Source organism: Maylandia zebra, linkage group LG7, assembly GCF_041146795.1.
Source record: "Maylandia zebra isolate NMK-2024a linkage group LG7, Mzebra_GT3a, whole genome shotgun sequence".
In the NCBI taxonomy this organism is placed as follows: domain Eukaryota; kingdom Metazoa; phylum Chordata; class Actinopteri; order Cichliformes; family Cichlidae; genus Maylandia; species Maylandia zebra.
Window position 1 is genome coordinate 47,201,460 of NC_135173.1, and position 27,711 is coordinate 47,229,170.

At 40.6% G+C, this 27,711-nt stretch overlaps 1 protein-coding gene across 6 annotated transcripts in view; it reads right to left on the bottom strand.

Moving 5' to 3' along the window:
• Window positions 1–25,958, bottom strand: part of LOC101487781 (mediator complex subunit 13L) — an 89,880-nt gene extending 63,922 nt beyond the window's left edge. For 2 of the 6 annotated variants that reach the window (XM_076886520.1, XM_076886515.1), the window contains exons 1-3: window positions 25,320–25,958; window positions 24,289–24,912; window positions 6,139–6,376 (exon numbers count right to left, since the gene is read on the bottom strand). In XM_076886520.1, coding sequence (XP_076742635.1) covers window positions 6,139–6,376; window positions 24,289–24,360 — 310 coding nt within the window. In that variant the 5' untranslated portion in view covers window positions 24,361–24,912; window positions 25,320–25,958. Of the gene's footprint in view, window positions 1–6,138; window positions 6,377–24,288; window positions 24,913–25,307 lie in introns of all 6 variants that reach the window. The other 4 variants (XM_076886519.1, XM_076886516.1, XM_076886518.1 and 1 more) reach the window with 4 other exon arrangements.
• Between the last annotated feature and the right edge of the window lie 1,753 nt (window positions 25,959–27,711).

Below are 27,711 nucleotides of genomic sequence, written 5' to 3' on the forward strand. Positions count from 1 at the left end.
AGTAACAAACACACATACATATACATACATATATATCTACACACACATGTACATATATGTACATACATACGCACACTTTTTTTTTTTTTTTTTTTGGAATCCATACCAGCAATGGTAAGAGAACAGACATTACAGAGCACACTAAAAGCATCATTGAGTATACTGTGACCAGACCAACTGTTTGTAGAGAAATCTATGAATATTTTTGCATTGTTTCAATTGTAAACTCAGACTGTTCCAGATTTTCACACCACATACAGACACACAAAAACCTTTATGGGTTGTTCGAGTTCTGGGTAATTTGAATTCTCCAAAGCCTCTCACATTATAAACCTTTTCTCGAATTTCAAATCTAGTTTGTAAATTTGCCGGTAAAAGTTTAGTAAAAGCTTTATACAAAATTATGGATGTATTGTAATTAACCAGATCCTGGAATTTAAGTAACTTTGCCTGAAGAAAGAATTTGTGAGTATGATCTAGATAACCAGCCTTGTGAATAATACGCAGTGCTCGTTTCTGTACTGTGACTAATGGATTAGTTGTATTTTTATATGTGTTTCCCCACACTTCCACACAATATGTAAGATATGGAAGAACCAGAGTACAGTACAGAGTACGAAGTGCATCTTTATCAAGGTATGGTTTCACTTTGTTCAAAACTGCGAGGCTTCTGGAAATTTTGGTTTTTATGTGTCTGACGTGGGGTTTCCATGAAATTTTGTTATCAATTACGACTCCCAAAAATTTGTTTTCACTCACATTATCAATTGGTACACCTTCAATGATAATTGGTAATTCTACATTATATTTTAAATTACCAAAAAACATTGCTTTAGTTTTATTTATATTTAATGATAATTTATTTATGTCCATCCATTTTTTTATTAATTTTAGCTCCCTGTTTACGGTCATTACAAGATCAGTATAATCATCGCTACTGAAAAATATGTTGGTGTCATCTGCGAACAGTATGAGTTTAAGTACTTGAGAAACATCAAAAATATCTTTTATGTATACATTGAAAAGTTTTGGTCCCAACACTGACCCTTGGGGAACACCACATGTAATACCAAGTTTCTCTGAGTGGTAATGCCCTATGCTAACATATTGTTCCCGACCCGTTAGGTAACTTTTTAACCAGTTACCAGCTTTCCCTCGAATACCATATCTTTCCAATTTATCCAATAATATTGAGTGATTGATTGTGTCGAAGGCCTTTTTGAGATCAACAAAAATACCAACTGCATATTTATTTTTATCCAGTGTATCAGTAATTTCTTCTACTGCCTCAATTATCACCATTGAAGTGGTTCTTTGCGTTCTGAAACCATACTGACCAACCTTTATTATTTGATGTTTTTCAAGGAATTTTTCTAATCTTGAATTAAAAAGTTTTTCTAGAATTTTTGAGAATTGAGGCAGTAGAGAAATAGGCCTATAATTGGTAAAACTGTGTTTGTCATTACTTTTATATAGTGGTATTACTTTCGCAATTTTCATTTTTTTTGGAAAACAACCAGGCTGAAATGATAAATTACAGATATATGTTAAGGGACTAGCAATATTCAGAATAACCTGTTTAACTACAGACATATTTATGTCATGATAATCCATTGAAGACTTACTTTTACATTTTAATGTGATATTTATTACTTCTTGCTCATTTGTAGCTGAGAGGAACAGTGAAAAGGGATTTGATTTTATATTACTGATATTTTCATTTTTATGACACGGGATGTCTGCTGCTAGTTCAGGGCCAACATTTATGAAGAATTTATTGAACCCATCGACAATATTACTCATATTGTGATTTTCACCATTTGCATCAGTAAAATATTCAGGATATGATGTTCCAGAAGATCCTTGTTTAATTAAGTTGTTTAACACATCCCAAGTTCCTTTTATATTGTTTTTATTTTCATATAATCTTCTTCTATAATAAAGTTGTTTGCTCGTTCTTATAATATCAGTCAATTTATTTCTATATGCTTTATATCTTTGTTCCACTTCTTTTGTTTTTACTTTGATAAACTGTTTATACAGATTGTTTTTCTTTTTGCAAGCATTAATAATTCCTTTTGTGAGCCAAGGACTTTTTATCTTTTTTTTCTTTGTCATGTGTTCGTTTACAGGACAATGTTTATTGTACCACATAGTAAAAATATCTAGGAAATTATCATAAGCCTTGTCCACATCTGACTCTTCATACACCGAATTCCAATCTTGTTGTGCTAAATCGAAATTGAAGGCATGAATTGCTTCTTCATTTATTGTTCGCTTTGCTATCATGATCTTGGTATCTATTTTTTTTTTAAATCACAGTCACACAAAGTAAAAACTGGTAAGTGGTCAGTTATATCACAGACAAGCAGGCCACTATTAATTTGGAAATCCATGACATTAGTAAAAATATTGTCAATAATAGTGTCGCTATGTGAAATTATTCTGCTTGGCTTTGTTATTGTTGGATATAGTGATAAGCTGTACATCGTGTCAGTAAAGTCACACTTTGAGTGGAGCAGCCAGCTAATATAAAAACATGTCAGAGCACACTGCTTTAATATCTGCTGTATGACTCAAAACATAAATACTCTAAATAGCTCTAGCTGTTCCATCAAATGTGTATGAATCAGTCTTCTTTTTTCTTTTTTTTAATGAATTCTTGGATTTTAAATTTTGTTATATGAATCTGGAAATCATGTCCATTTGGTAGTAAATCCATTAAAAAAAACATTTTAAAAAAGAGTTTAGATTTTCTTTTCTTATCCATTCGTCCCCTTGTTCCAGATGGGAGTAAGTACGGAATGGCCACAATCTTTGTAGACTATAATGGATTAATCCCAGTGGCTCTAATTATCCCCTCACTTTTCCATTAACACCAAAATAAGTATGACATACATGGTACCCTGGAGATTCAACGTAATAACTTTTATCCCCTATTTTTATAACTGTTCTTTTCAACTGTAGTGAACTTTTGTTTAATACTTTGGTTTACGACTAAACAGCTGCAGCACTAGTGACATTTCCACCAGCCCATATTGTTATTTGCATCTAGTTTGCATTAGCAGTAATGCAAACTAACTGCTCAAGTACAAAGGTAGGCATACCAGCTTAAGGTTCGTTCAACAGTGTGTTGAATATATGAAGGTGTAAGGCTTTTAATGGGGTAAAAATGAAACTTTTTTTTAGACTGGCTCGGTCAACTAAGAAGGAAAGCAAGGCGAGCAATGTGATGTGAGAAATCACATGACTTTCGCATGTGACAAAAGTGAGGACAGAAGTCAGAGCAGTGAGTAAGCAAGGCAGAGAAAGAGGCGCAGAAAAGGGAGCAAGCTAAGATCAAGCTTTTCCACTATGAACAGATATGCAGGTGCGCAGCTTTTTTAAGACTCCTTAAAACACTGATATCCCCTGTGTGTGTGTTACAACTGATTCTAATTTGGAAGAAATCCAGCTTCACTTTAATTAACAATTATCAACCACTTCTTACACCCCAAGTGCTATTTTCAATGCTTAATAGGAATTATACATAGGAGACCTGTGAGATTTTACAAATAAGAAGTGTTATCATCATAAGTGTATGCTTGATGTGTGTGTGAGTATGTGTAGGCTACATTTGTTGTGCGTAGAAAGAGATCCCACAGCACTAACATCGCTCCGAAACTGGCCTCTATAAGATAAAGAAGTGGAAGCACTGAAAGTCAAAGACATAATCCAGCAGATTCTTACTTCATAGACTGAGACTACCTGAAACCCGCTCACTTGGACTTCAGTTAAACAAACAACATTGCGAGATCAACCCCTGTAACACAAGGCACTGCTAAATCAAACGGCATATACAGCAAGACATAAAAGTGACTATAATAAGAAATAGATATATCAATAGCTCAATGAATGCATCATTTTTCAGTTTCAGTTGTGTGACGCTGTCGTTGTGTTTCAGCACCTTATCAATATAAAAGAATGAAATATTTATAGTTTCAGGATTCAGTTAATCACTATGAGAAGAGTGTATAGAGTACAACAGGCTGATGCACAATTAAAGCTATTAACAGGCCATTTGTGAACATAAACAGCCGGCCAACATTGTCACCAAAGCAAGCCTTGCCACTTGGCAGCCATCTCTAAACATCTCTGGGTTCTTGTTTGGGTAGTTATGTTGAATCTAATTCAACCTGAATATTTAGAAACAAGTCTACAGTTAGAAAAAATAAGCAGAAATATCAACGTGTGACTTTTGTTGTTGATTATTACATTAACACAATTTTTTAAACAAAACAATGGATGTGTAAATGTGTAAATGATTATCTTTTTTTCTTTTTACATAACAAAGATACGATCATTAGATCAATTCGTGCCTTTAAACACATGTAATGCAGAAAAAATATATTTCAGACTTAAGAAGTAAAAATGTTTCATTACAATTATTTTTTCATTTTGTTACTTACTTTTGCAAAATAAGGTTTTGTAAAAATGTAAATATGTTGTATTTTAGTACATATAAACGTGTTTACACCGTATATAAAATATAAGAAATGTACATTTTGGTCATTTTCTTTCTACTACTCTAAAAGAAGGCCTCCCGAAATCTCAGAATATACCAGTGCATGAAATATTACCTTGACTTTCTTTTAAAGTAACATATAAAGAAAAATGTCTAGCACGTGTTAATATGCAGGATATATCTCTGCATTGAAAAATAGACAAATAGTAATAAAATTCTTAGAACAGTGACACCACTGCAACAGGAAGAAATCAATAACCATAAAATGTAATTAAAAAGGCTTAGATTGTTATCAGCTTTATTGGACCTTAGTGTGCTAGTCAAAGAGAGTTATTATCAGTGTTTTAGGCTGCCGTTAGCAGCTTGTAAATTGGTGAGGTAATGCTAAAATTTCATGCTCTACATGCTTGTTTTATGGCTTCAGGTAACTTTTTTGCTCCGAAAGCCTAAATGCTGCCACTGTTCTCACTACACTGACTCAATGTGTTTGCGTGATCGTTATCAGCTTTCATAGATCTTCTTAAATCGATGAAAAAAAATACCATTTTCACAAAGGCCAGATTATATCGGAGTTGGATGATGTGAGTAGATATAAACGTGGAGTTTGGATGCTGGCAGTTTGGATAGGGGAGGGGTAGCAATGAAAAAAAGGTGAGTTTTCTCTGTGTCAGTGATGCAAACGTAACTCAGAATATACACATGTTTGTGCAGAGTAAAAGGCTCTCCCCGGCAGTGGCAAAAACATCTGTCAAATACCTACTGCAGTGCCTGAAAGGCCTTTTCACGTCAAGTCAGCTTTAATAGATAACCGAAAAACGGAAATTTTCGCTATCGCTTCCACCTCTACATCCAATATTGTCTTTCCCAGCTCCCGACTCGTGTCCTGCTGAACCAAACCCAACACAATCCCTCTCCTGTTTCCCCGTCTTCCACAGGCTCGGTTGATACATTAGACTTCCACACACGTGCACAGTGAGATAATGCAAATGTTGCTATAAATAGGGACAACAGTGCTGACAGTAGCACTCTCTCAAGTGAGATATCTCGGTGTAATTTTCACCAGCACACGCCGCCACACATAGTCACGCTGGCAAGAAAAATCTACTCGTTTGCTGCGCTTCATCATAGTGATAGTCCTGAAGCAGCATATAAACACTTGAGATGCAAAAGCAAACACAGATATGAGCTATAAGGGGCTCAAAAATAGGACTGCTCCACACAAACCGGATCAATATGCCCTAAACATCTTAAACAAATGTGCAGCCGACTAAACAGCCTGAATCTGCATAATACTCAGGTCTGCTATATGAGAGCCCCTGCGGCTCATGTATAACATACAGGCATTATGCCACACTATGAAACCCTGCGTTATTGTGTGTATGTATCTAACACACAACACATATTTCACGATTCTCTGACAGTTTTTCATAAAATCCACTAAAAGCACAAGAAGACTGTATTTCACATGATAACTCCCCTCTATATAAAGCAACTACAAGCCCGTAAAGCTTACAACCTCAACTTCCAGAGCACAATGGAAGCTGAGGCGAAGACCGATGGGATGGAAAAATAATTGAGATGGATAGAACACAGGAGCGACCCTCATCCTTCATCGCTTTCATCCTCTTTCTCACCTTCCAGCTCTTGATGAATGACACCAGTAAGGTTGGGCTCTTCGCCCCACCAGAAGATCCACAGCTCCTTGGCATCGGGCTTGATTTTGCGTCGCCACACGCACAGCAGGTTGGACTGCACGCAGCGCATGAAGCTGCGCAGAACCGGGTCGTCCTGGGCCGGGGCGGAGATCACGGGCCCGTACTCCCCGCCGCTGGAGAACCTGTAGCAACGCCATTTAATGCCCGTCAACTCCGCCTGGAAGAGAAGAGCAATTAAAAGAACCTTAAATCTTGTATTTGTAATGCATTGTTAATACTTACAGTAAATAATAGAGTAATTTCCCCGTGGCTTCAGTGCAAACACAGTTAAATGCAATGTAAAATAATTAGTTCATTTATAAGTTAATTTAGCAAGTAATCTTTTTAACAATTCTTTAATCATTTCACTTTTTTTTTCTCTTGTTCTCTGGTGCGAGCCTCACCAAAGCGAGCGGATTTGCCGTTTCACGCTTTTTTTTATACTTCTGCATTGAATATTTTTGCATTTCAGGCCAGACATTACAGGATGCTGTCTTGGCTTCAGTTAAAAAGCGACGGTTGGTTTTCTTCTTTTCTATTTTTGACACCGATATGAGTTTATATCAGGAGGAAAATTAACAATCTTGCAGTGTGTTGCACAGAGAGCAATCTACTGCTTGACAACAACAAAACCAAGAAACTGATTGTTCCATGATTGAAAAAAAAAAAAAGGAGGCAAAGACATACACGCACACAGCAGCAGAGCTGAGCTGGAGCATGTGAACGCTTCTAGATTCCTGGGAATCGTTAGGACACCGACATGACACATTTACACCCTTGGAAATGAATGTTCTTCCTAAATCACGCACAAGAAAAAGTCATTTGGAAACATCACAAACTTTGATAGGTTGTGCACAGCCCAGGATGGGAAGGCTCTGCTGCATGTGATTAAAAATGCTCATAATATCATAGGTACCGATCTAGCGAACATCAGCGATATGCTAAATGACAATGCCCAACCCAGCCGCAGCCTGTTCACCCTGCTGCCATCTGGCAAGCGATACAGATGTATCCACTTCCGTGCCACAGAAAGTAGTTTCTTTCCCCGGGCTGTGAGATTACTGATTTCATCCTCCACACTTCAGCACAGATAATAGCTTTACTTTTCATGACTAAATTATTTATTCATTCTTTTTCATTTACCTTTTGTTTTGTTTTGTTTTGTGTTTTGTCGGCTGCATAAATGAACTACAGTTGAACGTCTTGCAGAACGATGATTAAAATGATCCTGAGTTTAATAAATATCTTTTTTTTAATCATTTATTAACTAATAGTTAATGTGCAATACTGTTGTAGTGAGGATTTCTAAAAACATCAGCTTCTAAATAAACCATTATTATATAGAAGATGAATTAAAACGAGCATTATGGATGAACCCATTAGGTGTGATTTTTAACAGTGACCATATAAATGGTGTTATCACATCAGACATTGCTGATTTAATCAATATCTGCACATGTCCCGTCCATTCATTTTCTATTTTCGCCGGCTTCCTGTTTACACGGCTATGATCGTTGCGTAAACAGTTAAAATTATTTAACGTGTCCCTGTTGTGTTGTTGTAATCTTATTTAATCGATGCTTTCACTCGCCGCTCTCGCCGCTGCTGGTGCTGCTGTAAAGATAGCATAAAGAGTGTGTAACTACTGCAGAGAGACGAGCTGGAGAGTGACAGGGAGACGTAAAGGATGGCCTTGAGTGAAATGCATGAATGAACTACTGCAGGAGTGGCGGCACTGAAATGCAGGCCAAGCCAAAAGCGAGAGAGACATGAAAAGAGGAAACAAGTGTCAGGTTCAATGGCTGGAATCTGGCCCAGCAACTGACATCTTCTCCATTTAGCCTAATGAGATAAAGGGTGTTTCTGTCGCCTGCTGCAGACTTGCAACTTTGGAAACGTCTCCTCCATCAAAGCCTGACAGGAGACATAATCCTGTCATAATGCTGATTTTTTTTTTTTTTTTTAGGAGCACACACATAGTGTGGGTAAAGAAACCAAAACACACAAATGTCAGTGATCCTGTGATGATCACGTGTGCTCCGGAAACTATATTCTGATCTTTGTTTGGGTTTTCGTGTTTGCATTCGAGCATGAATGAGCAGAGTGCACAAAGGCATTGTTGAACAGGACAGAGATTTGGCAGGCAGAGGGAAAATCTCCGAGTGTGCTGCGCTGCCCTCCTCTCCTCCCCTGTGTTCACCCAGCTGTGAGGATCATGTTTGGCACACTGGCCCAGGCACCAAGCCATCCAAGGCCAACGAAGGGAAGAAAAATACTGACCCACTTTAACGCAGACACAGGTAGAAAAGAGCAGCTCAAAGGAAATTAAAGCCCGCGGTGTCTTTGAGTGGGTGAAGAAAAGCAGGCTCTACGGTTGTGATGATTGTAAAAAGAGGGGACAAGGAGGCTTATAGAAATGTTAAGTGTGTTTGCAAACTGGCGACTACTCTCTGCACCCAAATAAGAAGCTAAAAAGAGAAAGCAAGGACTCTGAGGAAGGGTCTGTATATGCTCAAGTATTCCTAACGAACATATCCACATTACCTACTGGCACACGTCCTAAATTGTGAGCGTACAATAAAGTATGCATTTGGCACGCAGGAACATCCTCGCAGCAAAACGAACCCATAATTACGAGCGCGTCCCTTCTATAACGACAGCGCGTGTAATAGAAGATATAAACATTGGCGCTGTGATAAGCCGAGCCCTAAAATTAGCCGTGACAAGGTCAAAGATGCTGTTTGTCCCAAAGCAAAGAGGAAGACATCTGCTTGCACTGCCTCGTCACTCCCAGTCAATGTCAAAAGTTCCTCCACTGTTTGGCACAGCTGTCTGCTGCTTCTACTGAATCAGGAGCTCTGAGATGATGGAAGCAAAGTGTCAGAATATATATTTACAATGGCGGCATACCAGCGAAACGCACGCTCCCGTGAACGGATTCTTCAAACGGCACCCTTCAGACATGCTCCGCTTAGAAGTCTGCACAGCAATTCATAGCAAAAGTTGGAAGAAGTCACCTTAATTTCTGCCAGTATAATTCTAATCAACTCAAGGCGCTTTAGATTTTAAGGTAAAGAGCCAACAATAACACAGAGAAACCCCCAACAATCAGACAAAACCCAATCTGTGTGGAGAAGGCTTAGGTTTTATCAAATAATGAGCTTTTTTGGTTTGTTTTTTGTCTTGTTGGGCCAGAGTGCGCTGTCAAAAGGTGCTGTGTGCTTCTTGGCCATGTGGCAAGTGCTGCTGAACTCCTGTGGAGGATTAGCTGTGGCACAGTTGAAGGAAGGGGGAACAGAGCTGCGCTCATACGCTGGCGGGCACATCCAAACACATGCCTGCACACAAACACTGGCATGCACACACACTGCAGCTGTGATGATGTGCAGACCAGAAGTGCTCGAAATAAAAAAAAAATTAGAAAAAGAAATCACTGGCGTGCATCGGGAGGCGGACATATTTTCCGACTGATGTCCAGTTATTTTTCAGACGTGACAGCTAAGATCTGCTCATCTATCTGTCTGTGCGCGCGTGTGTGTTTTCGTTCATTTATCGGCTACGTGCGCGTTCGTCAATACTGTGTCCGTGTTTTTCTTTAATATATGAGTTGTACACGGAGGCAGTGATAGCTACACTCTTGCTGGATGATAATGATCTCTCAGCACTCTTCACCTTCACTATCAGACCTCCGAAATCAGTAGCAGTGCTAACAAACAGCTAATTCTCATATTTGTATGAATAAATTACCACTTGTAACACATAAGAGAAAATCTGTCAAGCATGTGAATTCAACTGATATCACAACTGAGTCTGGAGACAAAGAGCGGAGCTATTATTTGCTACTCCACTGACAAATCAGTGTTGCTGAAGAAAATCCAGTCACAAAGGACAAAAAAAAAAAACGGTTATTTGACTCATTTAAGTATAATTCTGTCATCGCCGCTCTTTAAAGGAATGGGGGGGTTAAGTTCCTGAAGTGCACACCAAATCAGAGAATGGATTTCAACAACAACAATGTGCTGTATGAGTAGAGCAATTTTGGTGCTAAATGAGGCAAAACTGTAAAAACATGTTATAAAAGAACGGATTACCCAATTGGGATTCGACTCTCATCAATCTGAGAGAAATTAACTAGGACAAAAATGTCCTTTTGTGCCGTCGGCGCACTTGGTTCGACTGTCAGTCTGCAAGCCGGCAAAAAGAGCACAGCAAATATGTATTTGAAAGCAGCAAATTCCTCATCACCCGTCGGAGTAGAAAAGAGCAAATCAAAGATTATTCCAGGCTGCAGTCTCTGTCTATTTTAAACACTACCACGGGGAGGGGGAAAAGGCAAAGGGGTCAAGAAAAAAGATGGGAAGATTTTGTTTCACTGTCAATAAAACCCTGCACTCCTCCGAGCCCCTTGTTCTCCAGGTTGGCTGGTTCAATTTCTGATTGAATGCAGGACCAAAAACAAAAGCTTTTCCTTCAATTGCTAAGACGGACCAAAGCCTTGACCTTACTCTCACCTCTATTATCTTCCTCGTCTTCACTCTCCCGCTCATCTCTCAGCACTTTCTCACCTCCACAGATGCCTATGTAATACATCCCGGCAGGTGTGTCTCATACTTTTTCTCTTTGCCTTTTTTTTTTAATTTATTTATCTTTTTATGTGTTTTTTGTTGGTTTTTTTATTTGTCTAGAAAACACAGCTTTAGCTTTAGCTATAGCTGCTTTAAAATCTTCCCACCATTCGCACAATAGGATAGATTCAATCTTTTATCTTTGAAAGGTGGTGTCGGACAGAAATCCAAACTTTAAAGCTGAGAGTTTAAAAGGTATTTCCTGGAGGAAAAAAAAGGGGTGGGGGGGGGGAGCTCAGAATAACAGAATCTGTCTCCAAACCAGAGGTCAGCCTCAGTACACCAGTCCCGCGCTTGTAATCACAAAAATATGGAAGTCGGTGCGTTAATCTTTAGCGCACTGTGCTTGAACACAACATAACTTAAAGAGGAAAATAGAGAGAGAGAAGTGGATCCCATTTCTAGAGATGTTTGTCATACTGCAGCTCAAACAAACTGGAACTCGTGTGCATATGCTGTTTAAAGCCCGGGAGCTTTACAATGAACAGGAAACATTCATTACTCAGATGGCAAAGCTGAGAGGAAAACACACTTGACATAGACTTTTCAGGAACGTCTCCGCAGTCTGAAAATATTTTCACTCCCCTCATTTTTCTCTTGAAAACTTGCAGACCTTCTGAATGGACCTCTTGAACTCCCCGAGTAGTACTTTGATGCAGGAAAACACACACACACACACACACACACACACACTCCTTTGGCCCAACCCTAGAAAAAGAAAGAGCCGTGTACTGACAAAGCATTCAGACATGACTCTGCGGAGCACTTCCTTTCACTTTCAGGACAAACGACTGCCATGAAAAGCCATAGCACATAAAGCCGCAGAAGACAGAAGAGATCTTTGAAAACACGCGTTTACACCGAAAGTTAAGAGGAAATATATTTAGTCTTGGTCGACTAAATATATTTGGCAAATGCCTGAGCTTCTAACAGGAACGCAGCCGATGTGATCATCTGAGAGGATAAGCGCCTAATACTCTACCAAAGCTGACAGAAAGCACACAGACAATGTCGTCTGAGAGAGACGCCACTTCTTTAGGAATCTCAGCGCAAGAGCCGGCTGACAAAGGAGCCACTTTAGGCGATTGAGAGATAGCTTGGCTCAGCAGTTTTACCTACTCTGGCACATGCCGAACACTTAGTCTGTCTTAGAGTGGCATAGCTTTCTCATCAATGTCAAATCTGATTAGCCGCTTGCCAAGCTGCCAATATTTGGGGTGTGTTCAGATCGCTTGTGATGCCCGTGAGTCTTTAGATAAGACTTGTTGTCTTTATCAGACAAACACAACAGCATCCATCTCCCTTTGATTCAATGTCAGAGGACTTTATTTGCTCTCTGAAAATGAGTCCTCGCCGCTTTAAGTCAAGTGTCTTTTGATTGGCTGCCTCTCGCAAGCAGAAGGTTTGATGAGCAGGTGGGCAGGACTTCTGCGCCTGAGATGATCGCAAGCATATCTGCCCTCACTGACATCACACAGTAGAAAAAAGTAGGAAGAAACATACGCTGTATACGAATAAGAAGCAGTGGATTTTGGGTAATCTGGGTATTCTGGGTAAAGCCGTGCGTGTCCCGTTATTTGGTAGGTGTGGGTTAAGACAGTGTTTGGTTGTTTTAGGACCAGTGATGAACTAGAATCCTCTCCTAGGTGTGTGTAAACCGCTAGCTCTGTATCAGCTGGGACAGACTGTCGCATTCCCACAATACTAAGTTAGATAAGCTCTTAAGAAAACACACATAATGTTGTTACATGTAAAATGTGAGATTATTAAACATCGTTTCTTACATATTGTACTTGGGAGTATAAAGATTTTCATGAATGGTACTTGCAATAATTGGACTTTGATTTTGTTTTCTTGACATGACAGAAATTAGCTGTGCATGCAGAATAAAATTAAGAAACTCCATCTATGGAAATCCCCTTTAATATTTACACGTATTAATTCCCCTCATAGTCATTTTTATGGCATGTGGCTGTCACATTTAGGCCAATGTGAACAAGATCACATCCTCTTATTCTCTTAGAACTGAAAGCATTCACGTTAAAAGCATGCAACTGGGAACGCACTGGATACGTTTGTGAAGGAGCTAAATGAAACAAAATGTAATTTTTTTTCCTTGGTTAGCCTCAAAATCAATCTTCAAATCAAGAAAGCTTTAATCTGGGGCATTATTGACAGCTACACAGTAGTTTTCCCTGCTTCAGTTCTCTCCACTTTCACGGCTCTCTTTCTCCACATGCTGCCTGGTTCTCTTCCCTTACATCGTCGGATAAAGAAATAGGTTGCCACTTCTCTGCTGTTCTGCTTGCAGAATGAAATCAGATTCCAATTTTTTTTGTGCGGCCTGATGAGAAAGGTCAATTACTGATCTGTTTGGCTATGCTGCGAGCAGACATAGTAGCTGCCATTCTTTTAGTATTTTCAGCAAAGTAACTGCTCAGTGATTGCTGCAGCATTGAGCCACACTTGGTTCTACAGTAGATGTCACAATTTTAAAAAAGGAAGTGAAATCTTACAACTTTAATGACAGTTTTTTTTTTGCGTGTGTGTTTGTTTGTTTATCGCTTCAGCGCTGAAATGCTGAAGCAGTCCAACGGAAAATCAAGTGCGGAAATTAAATATGAACAAAGACAACGTGAGCTCTGAGGCTGCGATTGCTAAGTCAACACCGAGAAGGCACCAGTTAGAGGAGCCAGTGGCAAAAATCAGAACAGGCAACGACTCCCCCTTCATCAATTAACCCGCTGAAATCAAATTAACCCACAAGGAGTCGCGCTCCCTTCTGGCATTTTACAACACAAATGAAGAGCGATGCACATTACTGCACTTGCGAGGAAGCGAGAGCGACACCAAAGCGCCAAACAGGTGTAGAAAAAAGGCCTCTGGGACACTAAACAGATGCCTTTCCTCTGCCTTCTGCCACCACCTTTACAAGCCCCTGCAAAACAAGGGACCGTCATTTGATCTGTGCTCTGCTGCAGCATCCAGCCCTGGGAGGTGAGCAAGCCAAGCGACCTAATTAGAGCAGTGAGAGTCCCCAGGGCTGAGTGACGGATAGACCTGCCAATCACGCCGCGGAAAGCCTCCATCAAACCCTGACTTCTCACCTGACACAAAGAGAAGTAGGAGGTAGGAGGAGCAGCGGCGGAAGACCAACAAAGACAGCTGGACACTGCGTACAGTAGCGAAGCCACATCTGAAAGACAAGATCCCCTGCCATTTGCAAAATGAAACAACACAAGCTGCAGCATTAGGCTGCATTAAGGGACAGACTAAAGCAGCGGTCCAGCTCCGACTGAATTATTAACGTGCAAATAAATAAACCAGCCCCTGCTTTACTAGTGTCTCTGGTGTAACTTAATTAACTGTGACAAGCCACGGGGAGGGAGAAATGAGCAAAAGACACAAAAGACAGAAAAACGGAGACTCACAAGAGGAAGAGAGAGAAGTAAAAACAGTTGCTAGGCAACATACAACATCTGTAGGAATTCAGCAAGATATTCAAGTTTGGAGATTTCTGTCTCCAGGGTTACAGTGAAAATATAACATTACAGTACTGTAAAAATCTCAAAATCACAGAGCCGCATGCTGCATGACCCTCCTGAGCACAGCTACACCTCCCAACACTTCATAACAACCACCGTTAATAAATGCTAAATTGATCATTAATTAGTTTTTTTAATTTACTGTTAATTACATTTTTGTTAATAGTTATTTCCTGTTAATATGCAATAAAGTATTTACAATATTAGATATTATTAAGCTCAAACTGACATTTATGGCAGTTTGTTTAGGAGTGTGTGGGGGTTATATGGCACATATACAGAACACAGTGATATGCCACCAAGGGAGTCTAATACGTGACGCTGGATCTCAGACCAGTCTCACTATTGCTGGGACAGTTGTGTCACAGCTGCAACACCAAAGGCCGCCTTGTGTGGATCTTTGGGACGCCAGTGGCTTTGACAAAACGGCGGTTTGACACCCTGGGAATGAGCTAGGCTCGCTAGTGAGTAATGACATCTTTATTTTAATATGAGCAAAGCTATCTGCTAATCATTAACAACTAATTAGAAATTTGTTGTTCATTAAAAATAATATAAAATAAACTGTTTGTTGGCACATTTCAGCACAGTGGAAATTTTAGTCTTTTATCAGATATGATACAAGACATATTATATGACAGTTCAGTAAAATTAGTCGAATGAATGAATGCCAAAGTCTCAGATTTTATATTGTTAATAATAATTAGCAAGTATTATTGCTCATCATATCACTATTTACAGCTAAATGTTATTTACAATTTCATTAATGCTGAACTTACAATAGATTAAGAATATTTGTTAGAAATTACAGCATTACTCCCCCCCGCCCCATACAGCTGGAATTCATGAGCTCCGATGTGACTGAACATTACCGTTGTACAGGATTACACACTGAGTTTTTGTGCAGCAAGAATGACTTAAATTGTATTAAAAAAAACTTACTCAGTGCAGTAATTGTACAATTAGCACTGCATGGAGGCTTTTTGAAATGCCTACAAGTAGTTAATAGTCTGATTGTTCCTGAAATTGGGCAAATGGAGCATAAGCAGTATGAAAAATATCTAATTTGGCTTGTAATTTCCTGCATTGATTCCCCCCCCCCCCCCCCCCCCCCCACAGGGATACCGTTTCAGATAAAAAGACAGCCCTCCATAAGTCAACATGACTTTTCAGTTGTTTCATCACACAGCAGATAAACAGAATATAAGGAAGGAACCTGAAAAGCACGAAACTGCATGTAGGTGAGTGGGTGGCGGGCTAAGGCATTGCCAGGCCATTAGTATCTCAGTAGGTCACACCTGAACAGGTTCCAACCTGCAACTCACCCGACTGCTGTCTGTAATCCATTGTTTTGCTTACTAAGTGGGCGTGGTAGCCAATCAGAGCTTTTACACTAAAAGTCCTCTGCACTCACACAATCTTATGTAATCCCACTCAAGTCCTCCTCTTGCATCCATTCACTCTTTACAACCCGATACAACAACAACATGGCATGAACGCTTTCAGCCCCGTGTCTTCACACTCACTCAGTCCTGTCTGGTAAATATTCCATCAAACCTCTTTGTGCTTCGCTATTACGCTGCAATGTCCATTTATTCCATAAAGCAAGCCAGGACTGAAATTGAGCTGTACAAATTTTCATTAGCATTTGAAAAATCATGAGTGTCTGCCTAATTCAAGATGAGAGAGAGCGCGCCGTTTGGCAGAGCAGTGAGAATCAATGCACAAACGGTCGTGAATCAACAGTCTGCACATAATGTGTTTGTTCTCATCAAGTACCCGTCTGATTGGTCGCAGATAATCTCTCAATGGAACATGAACACACGATAATTAGAATTTGCAACAGCGCGGCAGACAACATTAATGTTTTCTCTCTCCCCTCTTGTTTTGCAGCTCTATGAGAAACCCTTTAACCTAAGTGCGCTCTAACAGCAATTGAATCCCAGCCAGCCATGATATTGGCAAAGCTGTCTGGCTTGCAGAAAATATTTGCCCAGTTACAAGCAGGGCAATATCTCCCTTAAAAGAAATTCTCTTTGTCAATTGGCCTGCAGTCAGGTGGAGAGACAGCAAACAGATCTCCCCGAGGAAAGCCCAGCACGCCTGTGTGATGCTACATGAGACCTGCGGCATCATAAAACAAAAGTTTGACTGGTTTCTGGAATATGTCTAACAATTAGGTACCATCCTTTGGAATTTGTGTTGAATCCAGATGTGGAGGAGCAAAGTGAAATTCATGTGTAGCGGAAAACAGCAGAAGTAGGTGGAAATGTGACTCTGCTGGGGATATCTTTATTTTTTTTAGATAACAAATAACAACTGAATTGATGGAAACTGCCTTTACTTAGGATCTATAATTAACTACAACGTCAACTTGTTTTAGGAAAGTATGCATGGCTCCTTATTTTCTAAATATTTTCATAAAACATTTAAATCATGGCTTTAATGTATATCAAGAGCTGTTTTGCATCATCCAAGTTACAACCTCCAGGGCTGAAAAATGAAGCCAACGCTGAAGTGCCAAAAACTGCAGTGCCTCCAATGTCCATTTGTGGTTGGCTCTAAAAGCAAGTCAGTCCCCACAGACCCTCATGTTAAAATGTCCAACCTTACAATAGAGTTAAACGTCTTTATAGCATGGTAAAATACAGCTTTGGTTTTTATAGCTACTTTCCCCTTCATAACAGCTGCATGAAACTGATTTTTATTTATAACTGGCCCATTTAAATTTCATTACGGCTGAAATATATGCATTACTAGAGGTGGGACCACTCTGAGTGGCAGGTAGAATAAGTCTGAACTACAGCTCACAGCTGTCTTTGTGCTCTTTTGTACCTTTTGGATTATTTTTAATGTCATTATCATACAAATAATATAACCTACTGTGTAATACACAGTATCCATTTAGTCTAAATTGTATACATATATATATATATATGTATTTTTCTTCTGTGAATAAAATGTTTTCTTGTGCAAAGCTAAGAAAATGTTGTACTTTTTATCCCAGTATGACAAGAAAATGGCAAAAGCAACACTAAACAATGATGTTTTCAATACACATTTCTCTAAAAGTCTATCAGCCTATTCGCCAACCACCTACCAAACTTTCCAGCTGTCACGGGCAGCTGATGGCACCAGCTACTGCCCATTCCTGCCAATCCTCCTTCCCCTCTCAGACTTCTGTCGCCCTACACACATGCAGGAGCACCAGCGGGCGCTAAGAATAGAACACAGCTGGCACTGCTGGGTTTACATATTTCACACTCAAGCCACCGTGCTCCAAAATACTCCTGCACCATCCTGTCCCATATCCAGCTCTGGGACCGGCGGCGCTTCCTTCCCTCCCTTCCCGCCCACTCTGCCTTTGAACCGTTCTTCACCTCTGCGGCAGGTCCCTGACAAGCCCTCTGCTCAGATAAGATCCATGACTACGCTCGAGAGTATTTACGAGAAAAGGGATGTGTAGTGAAAACAGAAGTACGAGCGAGGCGATTCCCGTCTTCCTGTTTTCGACTCGTACTCTATCCTATTTCTGTAACTACTACACTGGTCATTCACAACTTATTTGAGTGCAGCATGTGTTTCTGACACAGAGCATGCCCTGTCCAGGCAGACAGGTGGGCCACTGCTTGAACAAGACCTATTGCCATGACAAAGGATTCCCTCTGCGGCGGCGATGGCAGATTAGTGGGAGGTGTCGCACAGAGGCTAGGTGAAGCCAGCGCTACCTGTGTGAACTACAAGCGAGCAGCCTGGAATGATCACTCCTTAATGCTGTCCTGGCTTCAGTGTCGCCCTTAAAAATCTTTGTATAAAAAAGCCGCAGCGCATTTATTTAAACAATGCCGGCATCTGATATCGAATGCCTAGATTAAGGTTTGTTTACTCATCATTTCATCTGACAGATCCTGATTTTGTAATCATCTTTTTCTTATTTATATACACATAGATTTGAAAGATGCTAAATTTATACTGACAACTGTATGTGTAGACAAGCCTGGAATGACTTAATCCCTTGTGCTATACACTTGCATATTCTATAACAAAACACACCAGTGAGCAGTTTCTTCCTCCGCTTTTATAATGTTCACCAAGGACAGCGTGGGGTGTCTTCCATTAAAAACATACGATTCAACAGCTTAATGTAGTCTTAACCAAGTTTAACACTACATATGTTGTAGTTAATGCTTCTTAAAAAATTTTCCTTTACCTTTTCTTGCTTATTGGCTAATTTATTCTTAAAAAAATGCTTGTGTTTACACAAGGAAACAAGTCATTCTGCGTGCTATCACTGCATGTCTTTAGCTACAGTTTGAAAAATTGTTACTAAAGACTGGTTTATGGCTGGACTCCCATGATTTTGGCGGGTAAATAACTGTGACTGAGACGTGCACTGAGCAGGCCATTTACAGCAGAAGAATAAACAGCATCATGGTGACACTACATCTAAGCTATTACTCACATACTCCTGCTACTTTTGTATGTTTTGCTACTTATTAGATGTAGGGGGAACCTGATGCAGCATAGTTTCACGTAGTGATAGCGTATCGATACAGGACAGACAATCCCAAAATACTCTGGGAATTCGATGAATAAGCGGGATAACCTCATGTACCACAATCCTGAGATAATGTTAGCCAAGGAAACCGAAAAAACATCCAACACCAGCACAATCACTCACACTTTTGATCATAAGGCGATTGGTACATGTCACCTGGTAGGAGGCAACCTTTCTGCAAACAGTTGCAGTCTGACTTGGACTGACTGCAACTGCTCTCAGCGAGATTGTCGAAGGTTTGCAAATAGTTGCAAGTAGTTTATAAATACAGACTGCAGGAATGTTGCCCTCAGTCTGAATGAATCTTTGTCAATGAGCAGAATTCAAGGGGACTCGACTCAATTGGCTGCCAGCTGGTTGTATTCTGGTTATGTTACTATAGAACAGGAATATTGCTCAGTGCAATTGTAATCGTTAATAGTGAATTTCTACACAGACAGCAACGGACATGTGATTTTTGACATCACAATTAAAGTTATCACAGTTAATTGCTCTATCATCAGAAACAGATTGAATGTAACTGCCAACTTATTGTTTAGTCTGAATTTTTTATTCATTTATAGCAGGTTCCAGTGACAGCGTTGGTATGGTAAATGGTAAATGGCCGGTATTTATATAGTGCTTTACTAGTCCCTAAGGACCCCAAAGCGCTTTACACGTCCAGTCATCCACTCATTCACACACACATTCACACACTGGTGATAACAAGCTACATTGTAGCCACAGCCACCCTGGGGCGCACTGACAGAGGCGAGGCTGCTGGACACCGGCGCCACCGGGCCCTCTGACCACCACCAGTAGGCAACGGGTGAAGTGTCTCGCCCAAGGACACAACGATCGAGACTGTCCAAGGCGGGGCTCGAACTGGCAACCTTCCGATTACTCGCAACTCTTGAGCCACGATCGCCCTGATGCTTGACAATCTAATCTCATTTTGCAGCAAGAGAAAAACTGAAGTGACATAACTATCTTTTTGGTAAAACAAATACTGACAAAGTTTAACTCACAGTTTTTCATCCTGCAATCAGCGAGTTAACTGTCTTACTACAACAGGCAGCCAAGTGGAAAGGCATGCGGTAGACTGAGCTCAGCCGCAGGCTGCCGCTGAGAACCACAACAACATATGGGTCCTGGGTGCTTTTGTTAGGTGATCATAATTAGCAGTTTAAATAAAAAATGATAAATCTCTGAATATCTCAAAATGTTAAAAATATCTATCGTATTGAGAGGACCGACAATCTACTACTAGTAATATACGTGACATTATTTGCTAATAATTATTTATTTTTAGAGGTCATTATGGTAGAAACAAACAAACAACCTATATATATATATTAAACAGCTATACATTTTTCATTCTCTGAGTGTACCAAATACCAAAAACAGTAGTCTTGCTGTATAGTTCCAACACACAATTCAAATGATGCCCAGTTTAACAATTTCTTGGCTCAGCAGACCACGACATGCACACTATCCAACCACCAGCTCTTTTTCATCCCTAAGCAACCTTGCAATATTCTCTACCATTAATAACAAGCAGACGCAAACAGCTTAAATTAAAAAGGCACTGCTCCTGATTACCTGCTTCTTCTTACAAGCCATGGCCGCTCACCTGCCATAAATCAAGACGCCGCTGTTAATGCTATTCCCTCAGCCTCATCTCTTAGCATTTTTATGTCCACGCCAGACAGTAGCATCATCATTATACAAGCAAGATCTCTATTGGAATACAGTTTGGCTAATGAGCACCTTTTAGTTGATCACATTAGACCTCTACTTGAGGACACTTAATTACCAGTGTTACACTCCACGTGCCTCTGTCGAGGGGGACAGGAGAAGTCCTTTAATTAAGGTCTCTCCATTCCACATATGTTTGCACAAGCCCGGGATGTAGGATACATTCACACCCCGGATGAAGGCGACGAGGTGCATGGTGTGTACGCGCACGCAAGAGTGGGAGGACTTTAGTGTGCCCGTGCACTTTTGCGATACATATGTTTGAGTGTGGGAATGTGGGTGTTTATTTTTCTTAACCACCACCTCTCTTTTTGTGTTGCTGCTTGTGTTTGTGAAAGCATCTCCGGGTGTGTTTGTCTGCCTGTGTGTATAATATGACGGGTGTTTGAAGTTTTCCTCCAGAGTCTGCATGGTTTACAGTGTGCCCAGTGCAAACACACACACACACACACACAGGCTTCCTGTGTTGTGAGGCTCTTAACTGTCTCCTCCTTGCGTTTCATATTCAGGCTGGGACTCAGTCTTACAAGAACCTGCCCAGTCCACAGAAAGATGACTGTTCCCTCTCTCTCTCTCTCTCTCTCTCTCTCTCACTCTCTTTCCCATTACATTCTCCCTCTTTAATTTTCTCTCGTGCTCTGTCTCACTCTTTCACTCTCAGTTTCTCGCTCAAATAGGCTGAGGCTAGCAGTCAGGAAATGCACATCAGTCATAATACTTTCCTAAAATGAAAACAGATTCTGCTTCAGTCCATCAGCCTCTCCCTCTCTCTCTGCTCGCTCCTTTAGCCCAAAACATTCCTGTTTCTCCTCTTCTCCCTTTCCTCCACCCTTCCCTGTTTCAGTGCCACTTCGACTTAGCTCACCGTGTCACCTCTTTTTCCTTTCTTTTTTTTTTTTTTTTTTTTGCCTCCCACCTAAAAGGTTCTTGTTTGCTTTCTGTCACAGATGGATGATCTCCAGCACACAAGACAGTTGTTTTGTGGGTTGTGTGATTGCAGCAATCTCAAGAATCTGACACGGGCCACACGGAGCTCATGACAGTAATCCTACCGTGCCCCCATGAAGTTCCCACATTATGGGAGCTTATGCTTCCTAAGGTACCCTTGTTTTTTTACTGGTGCGGGTTGCAATAACAGTAAGCAAGTCGGTGTGAGCGACAAGGTTAATGCATGCTGGAATGCTGTTTAACAGGCTGTCAGAGCAGGAGCGCTCAGTGATTAGCCACTAGAACACAACCTAGAGGGAAAGATAAAAAACACAAACATCCCACCTCAGAGCCAGTTTTATTGTCATGAAAAAGAAAAAAAAACCTGATGCTGCCTTCGACTGATTCATAAAATCAGAAGAATAGGAGTAGCTGGTTCATCTAATCTACAAAGCAATAGTAACTAAGCTTCCACTCTACCTTTGTAGCTTTGTAACAGTTACCAGCTACTTTCCTCTAAATGGTTGTTTCCTGATGTGCTTATAGTTCAGACAGAAAGACCTCATCTCCATCATGCCTGCATCTAGTGGTGAGTTTAAAAGCATCATAAGGAATGAATGCACTGCAGGAGACCTGTGCATGTTAAATGTTATGAGTATTTATATATTCTACATTATGCTGTAGATCTTGTATTTTAAGTTGTATTTGTAGCTTTCTTTTTTTTAACATATTATATTTATTATATTGTGATTGATTACCTTGGCCAAGCCTCCCTTGTAAAACAGATCTGAGCTCATTGGGACTTCCTGGTTAAATAAAGGTAATAATTACTCTCCTTGTTGATCAATATTCCATCCACTAATCAATAACCGTTTCTGCATTAAAGCGACGCCTGCAGGAAACAATAAGCGCGAATATGCTGAAGATTTTGTTTGCTGATTCATTTCATTCCCTTCGGGTGATATTAACAGCACCTCAACCTCCACCTCTGCCGCATTTTGTCACATGAGCATCAAAATGCAACTCTTCATTGCTGTCTCTTTGTCTCCATCATCCCCTATAATCAGGATACTCGGTGTCTCATTAGTGTTTTGTCCCGTCTTGGAACTGCATGAGTCCTGCCAGTGAGCAACCACTTAGGCACCAGCCAGTCATAAATATTCTAAACAAGTCAGCTGATGGATGGTGTCTTTCTCCCTGCGTTTGAAAGGGATGTTCACGATGGCCAATAATGCCACAGCGAGTGAATGCAAGCTCTCTCCCCCGACACACACCCACGCACACACAAGGGAATATCCGCGAATGACACGGTGACAGAGAGGCAATCGATGTTTTCTTTTCTGACAGGCTGACTTCTAGCGTAATGCCAGTGTTTCTGTGCAACTGCAATCCAAACAAGCGTCTCAAATAGCTCGAAATCCCCCCCTTTGTTCCAGTTACAGACACCAATATTACTCAAGTACACAAGAAAGAAGAAGTGATGATTCATTTTGACTTTCTGTGCTAACTACAAAGTCTATTCTTCCCCTATCTCCTGTTTTGTGTCGTGCTTTTTAAATCATGTGACATGTGCCCCTATGACTTCAGTATGTAGTGTAACAGGGTCCCAACTGCTGTTGCAGTTCGACAACCTGCATGATCACCTAAAGAAAAGCCCCCAGGACCCATATGTTGTTGTGGTTCTCAGTGGCAGCCTGCGCCTGAGCTCAGTCTACCGCATGCCTTTCCACTTGGCTGCCTGTTGTAGTAAGACAGTTAACTCGCTGATTGCAGGATGAAAAACTGTGAAAGCACCGCCGCTTGGTTCTCTTCCACCCTCTGCAAAAATGCTGCTGCCTGGAGAGTCAAAAACACCTTGTTTTCAGTGTGAAAGTGCTGCTTCCGTTGTGTGCCTAATACATGATGCTGCCTGTCAAGAGCTCTCTTGCTTTGAAAAAAAATTCTCTTGTGAGACAATTATTCCACTAATTCTCATTCTCAGATCTTCTTCTTTTTCCAATTTATGAGATAGGTAGCATTTTTTTTTCTAGCAGCGCCATGCATAAAACTATTATTTTCTGAAAATCGGAGTTTTTTTTGTTTTTTTTTTTGTTTTTTGTTTTTTTTTTGGGGGGGGGGGGGGGGGGTTCTTTGGGTTTTGTTTTTTTTGGGGGGGTTTTTTTTGCTTTATTCTCTGGCTGTAGAGATATCTGACAGCGGCAGCAGCAGGGCTCCTTTCCAAGTTAGTTGCTTGGCAATGCGTTAGAGTTCCTGCAAGATTTCCAGTGAAATGATTATTTAAAGGGGGTGGAGGATAATGGCCACTGTGCTCTTCATAGGGAGAAAATAAATGACTGTTTATCTATTGTTTACTTGCCAGATACATGCAAATACACAAATAATTGACCAGTCAGTTGTAGTAGCATTTGAACCCTGCGTTTTAAAGCGCCACGAGATTTGTTTTGGTTTGAAAATGTGATAGCAAAGTTGAATTATCCTCGTTAAACCCTCCTTTTATGATATCAGGCATACAGTGGTGAAATATGCTGTTTATTCAGAATCACTAACCCGTGTTAATGATTGCCTAATAACAACATCAGCGATTGGTTCACCTTCGTACAGCAGACACACATTAAAGCGTGCCTCCCCACTGTCTTATGACTTGTCCATCACAGCCGCCTCGCGTGTCTGTGACGAACATGATTTATTAATACCGTACCAGAGAGAAGATGTTGGAGTGGCAGTCCTCAAGGCTTGCCCCGTTAGCCACCCAATTCGCCGATGTAGTCATAATGGTCCGCCTTTGGGGTCGTCAGCGCAGGGCATGTCGAAATCCTACATCGGTTATCAAACACCGAGCAGGGGCTGACAAATCGGTTCCCTCACGAATCTGCCCCCCAAAAATATAAAAAAAAATTAAAAATAACAATTTATATATAAAAAATGAAATTTAAAAAAACAAGCAGGTTTATAACCTCACAAGAGGTCCGGATAATAGGCTCGGAGTGGTCGGATGGGCGTTTTCAAAAAGAAGTGCAAAATGCATTAAAAAAATAAAAACAAAAAAAGCCTGTGTTGTAGTGTTGATATATCCAAGCGTGTGCGGGGGATCACAACATTGTTACAATCCAGGTCGGGCGATTCCAAATCTGATCACTGTCAACAGCCGGAGAGCGCACAAATGTATCCATTTCAATCCCGAGGAAGATTCGCCTGTTTCCAAATCAGTCTCTCCGCGGATAGTTTCATCATTAAATGACCGTAATCCATTTGTAAGGGGGGGGGGGGACGACGACTCCCTTTTCTTCCTCGCTCTGGGAACAGCCTACCTCCTCTCCTCCTCCTAAAACAAACAAAAAAATTAAAGAGTCAAAACTTCTTGAAATATAATCGCTGCACTGCGAAACAATCAAGTTGAGGAGCACGCAGGATATCTGATTCCGTTTCCACAAGCTGATGCACCACTTGTGATAGTTTTCGAGAATCGCGTGTGCTATTTATAGCCGTCTTTCTTGTCACAACCGTTCCTCTCACAATAATGTAACCCCAGTGCGCGTGAAAACACACACACACACACACACACACACACACACACACACACACACACACACACACACACACAAACGGGTGGTGCGGGCAGGAATGTTTAATCCCTCTGTTGCTCTTGAATTAAACGGGAGCGCAGACGGAGAGGTCTCTAAAAAAAGCTTCCCCCTCCACACACACACAAACACACACCAACCAACCAACCAAGTGCTCCTCCGCGGCAGGACGGACAAAGTCGAGCGGGCTCCTCAGTTAGCCTGAATCATGAGTCAAAGCGTTGAGACAAGAAAAAAACTCTTCTTGCAGGGTTCACTCCACCAGCAGGAAAACGACAAACAGGCGTCTGTGCAGACGGAGGTTTGAAAAAATCCTTCCTTCCTTTCAGCTTTGTATCATTACGAAACGTCCTCTCGCGACCACAACAGCCTCAGTCTTGCACACCAGAAAAAAAATACATATATCAGGTAGGATTTCTTTAAAAACGCACAGTTCAAGCAGAAGTGTCCGTCCTTGTCTGGCGCCCGTTGCTGACATAAAGAATATGTTGCATGCTGCAGATATAAAGATATTTGAAATGTCTCATAAAGCACCACCTCGGCATTTAAAAGCGCATCCTCCTGTTTCTCTTTCGCTATTGAATTAAATCCTCAAAGGCGTGTTTGGTTTCCTCGGCGGCGACTCCTTCCTCATTGTTTATCTCTCAGACGGCGTTATTATGCAGCTATGGAAGTGTATGCGTGCGCGCAGCCCGAATGTGTCACTCTCACCCTCCGTGTCTGTTTGTTTTACGCCGAGCGCTGTGGCGTTTCTTCGCGCACGATCGTCCAGCCCACCGCGCATTGTAATGTAATGGCGGTCGGAAGCGTACTACCCGAGACTCGCCTTTTCCATTTGGCCAAGTTTGTACTCACGTGATCAAAGTCCAGGATTACAGTAGTTGAGTGTATTTGATATTAGAGGCGGACGCGACAGTGCGCTTTGTTTCTGTGATCTTTTGTTCTGCCTGAAACGCGCCGTGAAGGGTTATTATTTTATTTATTAAATATATATATATTATTTTTTTTATCACTGCACGGTGTCATTCTGTGATGCATTGGTTACATAATGTATCTGTGCTCTCACAACAGAGGATGTGACAGAATAGAGGTCAGAATGACTTACTGAGCACACAGTGTTTCATAAGAGATATCTATGTAGGTTAGTCTTACACTCAGCATGTGCATCACATATAATCTGAAAACATTTCTGAGGCTTGTCTCACGCGAAAAAATGAAAATACTCAATAGGAGTCAAACCAAAGATTGGGAGTTATTTAGAGTGGTTGTATTCAGGGCCGCAGCCAAGATTTGAAAGACACACAGGTTATCACAAGTCAAGTCCACCATGAACCCCACCCTAGCCCCAAGGCCTAAGACGCCAGAACCAAGGTCATGTTTAGTTGGCTGTTTAACTGTATATCTACTTACTACTATATTTCAACTATTGTTTTAGTGTATGGTGTCAAAAAAGTTAAATATTTATTTTTAAAAACATTTAAAAATGCTAAAATGCATTTTGAATATATTTTTAATGCTAAAATATAATTGTTGCTGTCATCAATGAATTTTCGAATGTACAGTTTTACAAAAAAAGAAAACAGTCAAGCACTTTTTTTTTTTTAAATTAAGATACCGAATTCCTGTTAGTTATTAAGTTATTCGCCTGGTGGTGAACAAACTATGCTGAAGGGTGTTTCTTTCGTCTCTTTGCTTTTTACATTTTTATCTATCGGGTGTTATTAATGATAGATCAACAAATAGCTAATATTGGGAGATAATAGTAGCCTGCTGATACGGCCCCATTCAGGCTTTCGCAACTGGGCAATAGTTTGCTAAAGCTTTTACTATACATTAAAACAGCATTAAAAGTGAAAGCACCTCTGTAATTTTCTTACAGCTTTACATATTCCAAGACATTAAGGCCACACATTTGATAAATGCTGGTTTGAATAGAGATTTGTTGGTTTCCTCTCAAGATCAACAATTGTGTACACACTTAGCAAATTCTGTCATTGATGCTTTTTTCTTTGTAATATGTGTAGTTATTGTTTTAGCATGAAAATAGATCAAATAAATAATTTGAAAAGAATCTCATGCTATTGTTAAATTTTAATTTCAAATTTAAGTAAGCCAACAAACTCAACCCATCACAAATACTTCGCTCTGAACGGATAATTGGAGGTGAGCTTCCCTCCCTCCAAGACATCTACAGGAAGCGGTGCCTGAGGAAAGCGGGGAGGATCATCAAGGACTCCAGTCGCCCCAGCCATAAACTGTTCAGACTGCTTCCATCAGGAAGGAGGTTCTGCAGCATCCGGTCCCGAACCAGCAGACTGAGAGACAGCTTTTTCCATCAGGCCATCAGACTGCTGAACACATCATAGACACCTCACCTCCACTACTTCAACATTATGCACTCCACACTGTATATAAATGCCTCTGTTTTGCACATGTCTCAACCAACTCTGTATATTTTTATATATTTTATTTTATTGTTTACTCTATTTAATTTGTAAAATATGTATACACACACACACACACACACACACACACACACA